The sequence below is a fragment of the Marmota marmota genome, unplaced genomic scaffold (genome assembly GCF_001458135.2).
Source record: "Marmota marmota marmota unplaced genomic scaffold, marMar, whole genome shotgun sequence".
NCBI lineage: Eukaryota > Metazoa > Chordata > Mammalia > Rodentia > Sciuridae > Marmota > Marmota marmota.
The window spans coordinates 1,028,630-1,033,277 of NW_026000052.1; the positions used below are offsets into that span (position 1 = coordinate 1,028,630).

A 4,648-nucleotide genomic window follows, 5' to 3' on the forward strand; every position below is an offset into this window, starting at 1 on the left:
GGCCAGGCGTGGGGGATGACCGGCCCTAACCCTTCCTGGTCACAGCCAAGCGGCCGGCAAGGGCCTCTAGGAGGAGTCCAAACCCTGGGCTGGGCTGAGAGCGGTGGAGCCAGATCTAGCAGGCGGGCTGCTAAGAGGACTGTCCCGCGCGGGACTGCTGTCCCACAACCCACTGCCCTAGCCCCTCGCGCCTGGTTAACTATCACATGTTAAGAGATCTTGCTTCTTCTGAAGCCTCTTGTGAAGAACAGGAAGGCATAGCTTCAGCCATCTGGGGAAAAAAATCTTAGAAACTAGCTTTATTAAGTCTAAAAGTAAAGCATGCTTTTAAAAAGTTCAAGTAGTGTTCTGGACCCAAAATGTAAAGGGGCTTTACCCTCAGGTAAAGCCAGTGACAAGACAGTGTGTCTCCCTGAGTCGAAAGCCCACAGGAACCAGGCCACAATAAATACCCCTAGACCAGAAGAGGGTGCCCCCCAGTCTGTGTGTGTGTGTGTGTGTGTGTGTGTGTGTGGTGCTGGGGACTGAACCCAGGGCCTTATGTATGCAAGGCAAGCACTCTACCAACTGAGCTGTATCCCCAGTCCCCCCACCCCCAGTCTTAAACTTGCCTCAGGCCTTCCTGGTCCTCCTGCCTGACCACTCAGCCTCAGAAAGCCATGTGACTCAGGGCTGCTGCCTCCCTGCATTCTCAGGGGCCTGTCCCTAGGGTGACAAGTAAAATGAAGGAGGGGTGCTGGGCCTGTTGCTCAGCCCCCATCTCCTTAGATCAGCACAAGTTTGTTGACTGAACAAGGCCTAGCATCGCTGTGACTGGGCTGTGGCCAACAGGCAGGGAGCTTGCTGAATGAATAGCCACTCTGTTCTGCTCTGATGATTTGTGTGGTAGAAGGGCAGCCACTGGCCATCTTCCGAGGTGGAGGGACTGGAAGTAGGGAATTGTGTAAGCAGAACAGGCTCCACACCGCAGGCCAGGGTCCATAGACACCTTTGTCACCCTTGTAGGGCTGGGCAAGAGAGAAGGCACGTGCCCTTTGAACCCAGATATCAGAACAATTTTTTTTTTTTTTTTTTAGTTGTAAATGGACAGAATGCCTTTATTTGTTTATTTCTATGTGGTGCTAGGGATGGAACCCAGTGCCTCACACAGGCTAGGCAAGCACTCTGCCACTGAGCTACAGCCCTAGCCCAAAGCATGAATTCTTAAACCCTCTGGGTCGGGAGCCCCCAAAACCTGCTTTAAGACGGGGGTGGAGGTAGGATCAGTGCCTTTGGAAAGTTAAGGTTTGTGCAGCCAGAGGCACTCCTAGGACCAGAAGAATGGACCTCCTTGAACAGATAGGGACATGAAGTGTCAGCAAAGCCAAGGTGGGCAGCAACCTGTGGACACCTGCAGAGGCAGGCTTGTGGCCAACTCACCTTGGCTTAGGGCCTTGTCCCAGGGATTCAGGGGAGCAGGGCCAGAGGCTGTAACCCTGTGAAAGACTCAGGGACTGGATAGCACTTGCAGGTCCCTCTCTCCATGCCCAGTGCTGGGGCTACACTGGGGCAAAGGGGCCTGGCCACGTGCCCACCTCCCCCAGAAGAGCTCTGGGCTGGTACATGAGAACAATTAAAACTGGGATGGGTGCCTCAAAATAAGTCATGGGAGGGCTCTAGAAGGGCCAGGGGTGATGGCAAAGCTGAGAGCTTCTGAGTCGGTGGAAGGTCAAGCTGGGCTGGGAAGCAGCTTGGAGGGAGGATGTGGTCAGAGCTCAGGCCAGGCAGAACATAGGGGCTATGCCTCAGTCCACACCTGAGGCCAGGCACTGACTCCACCAGGGCCATCCAGGGGCCATGGGGAAACCATAGGCCCAGAGCCAGCTAAGGCTACCTCCCCTAGGGTTTTGGACACTCTGAAAAGCCCTGTTTCCTCTGCACAATATGCTCAGGTTAGCTGGGGGCCCTGCCTGGCCTGGGCACTGCTGGTAGCTGACATGCATACCCACACTGACCTCCAGTTCCAGTCCCACAGAGCTGGCCCTTGGCCTCCCCATCCCACAGGCCTTATCCTGGCTTGTGTCCCACCCAAAGATGGCCTTTCCACTGTGGCCTCTTTAGATAAGGTTTCCTGTGTCCTGTCTGTCTCCTGAGCACCATGGTGAACCAGGACAATGTTAGGTTTGGGAGTGGCCTCACCCTCTCCCAAACAGCACAAGGACTCTTGGGGGGACAGCCATCCTAGCCAGGCATCTAAGGTAGGGGTGTATAACTGGGCCTTGGGGGGTAAAAGGATCAGTACCTGGGAAAAGTTTTTCTTTGTTTGTTTGTTATTGGGTACTGGGGATTGAACATCCCAGGGGCACTTAACCACTTAGCTCATCTCCAGCCCTTTTTATTTTTTTATTTTGAGACAGGGTCTCACTAAGTTGCTTAGGGCCTTGCTAAGTTGCTGAGGCTGGCTTTGAACTTGTGATCCTCCTGCCTCAGCCTCCCAAGCCACTGGGATTACAGGCTTATGCCACCAGCCTGGCTATTTTTTAAGACAGGGTCTCATTAAGTTGTTTAGAGCCTCCATAATTGCTGAGTCTGGCCTTGAACTTGCAATTCTCCTGCCTCAACCTCCCAGGTCACTGGGATTACAGGCATGCTCCATTGCACCCAGCTCTGGATGAAGTTTTGAAGAGCATATATATCAGCCAGGAGTAGATACAGAGGAGAGGGCCTTCCTGGTAGGAGGGCCACCAGGCACAGAGCTTAGGGGTGAGGAAATGAGGGTACACTAAGGACTGGGGCAAGTGGAGTATTGAAAGGAGAGTAGGTATGGAAGATGAGTCTGTAGAGGATCGTTGACCTGCCACTAAAAGGGGAACCAGGAATAGGCTTCTGTGACCAAGCTCCATGGGGTGACTCTGAGATCATAGCCTTTTGGGGGCCCCACCCAAATTCCTTACCCTGAAAGAGTGTATAACCCCATAGAGCAGTAGAGCCAGGGGAGTTGGCCAACTCCTCAATGACAACTGCCCTGGGGCCTGAGACACAGGCCAGGACCCAGGAGAGAGGCTGGCTGAGGCCTACCCAGGAGGTGCTGAAGGGAGGCCTCTGGGCAGGAGCCTGTCCAGAGGTGTTCTGAAACGAATAGAGTACTTAGAAAGCAGAGGCAGCAGGAAACATGTGGGTGACACTCAGTGTCCAGGAGCCAGGGTGGGGGTGGATGGGACCAGGGCAGGTCCTAGAGGACAGGCAAAGGTGGAGGCAGGGGTCCAGCCAGACAGTCCCTGAGCACCTCCTGCTCCTGGAGGGCGCTCCTAGTTAGCCTTGAGATAGACTCCTGGAGCAAGAATGCCGGCTAAGGACCTCATCTGGAGTAATTTGATCCCTGCCAGAAACAAAACAGAGGCTGAAACAGAGGATCTGGGGGGGAACAAAGTTGTGAGACCCAGGAGGAGGTATCCGCAGAGGACCAGGAGCCCAAGGGAACTGGTTACCGGATGGGCATCTGGGGACACAGGAGAAAGTGGCTTTGTCCTGCAGCCGGCAGGACAGGCCAGTCTGGAAGTGGGGGCAAAGGAGGAGCTAGCAGCGGTGGGGACAGAGAGGCCTCTGTGAGGGGGAGCGTCCAGCTGGCTGGAGCCTGTGATCCTCTTGGGGCCTTCCTCCTGCAAGAGAAGGAGGCCTCAGAGTCTGCTGGGACTTGTGGCCAGGAGACCCTCAGCGAAGAGGACCCGAGGGAGCTGGCGGGGTGGGTGGGGAGGTGGGATCCCTGGAGGGGTTGCGCCCTCCCATTCTTCCCCCAGGAGGCTTCCTAGAAACAGGATTTTTTGTAGGGCCCCGGGCCCTACCTGTCGGAAAAGGGTGGGCGGCTAAGGGGCCGCTGGACCAGAGAAAAGGCTGAGCCGCTGCAGCAGGGCTGGTGGGCGTGGAGGTAGAAGAGGAGGTCCGGGAGAAAGCCCGAGCTGGGGTATTCGGTCCGGTCAGCCAGCCTTCAGGCCCCTCCCCGGCACGGCAGTCGGGAGAGCATGCTGCAGGCCGGCCTCTCAGCTAGAAAAATCAAACCAGGGACGGCGGCCGTTCAGCCAATCGGCGAGAAGATAGGCTACTTTCGGCCAATGACTGCCGCGAATGCTAATGAGGGCTGACGCCGCGAGAAGGGCCCCATTCAAAAGTAGCAGCTATTGTGGCTCAGGGCCGCGCACCCTACAGGTTCCGCCGTCGTGCCGCGGCCAGAAAGGAGCGTGTGGACGCGGGGACACAACCCGGCGTCCATGGCCGCGGCCGCGATGGCTCAGCGGGGCCGCGTGCCGCCCGCCGCGACTGCACCAGGCACCGAGGGGCTGCCGCGCGCCTTCCTGCAGAGCCTGCGCACCCTCTTCGACATCCTGGACGACCGGCGGCGCGGCTACGTGCACCTGCGCGAGATCGAGTCCCGCTGGCAGGGTGCTGACGCGCGCGAGCTGCCCCGCGGCGTGCTGGAGGGCCTGCGCCAGGTGGCCCCGGCCAGCGGCTATCTGACCTTTGAGCGTTTCGTGGCCGGGCTGCGCACCTCGCTGCTGACCGCTGACGGTGGCCCGCGAGACCCGACGCGCGCCTCGGGCCGGCAAGGGGACAAGCCGCCACCACCGCAGCGCCTGGTGTTTGCACCGGCGGACGAGCCTCGGACTGTCCTGGA

The 4,648-nt window shown here is 57.8% G+C and overlaps 1 protein-coding gene across 1 annotated transcript in view; it reads left to right on the plus strand.

The window, feature by feature from the left end:
- Positions 1-4,040: 4,040 nt before the first annotated feature.
- Sapcd2 (suppressor APC domain containing 2) overlaps positions 4,041-4,648 on the plus strand; it is a 5,131-nt gene continuing 4,523 nt past the window's right edge. Inside the window, exon 1 of the mRNA XM_015505651.2 lies at positions 4,041-4,640. Coding sequence (XP_015361137.1) covers positions 4,245-4,640 — 396 coding nt within the window. The 5' untranslated portion in view covers positions 4,041-4,244. The remainder of the gene's footprint in view (positions 4,641-4,648) is intronic.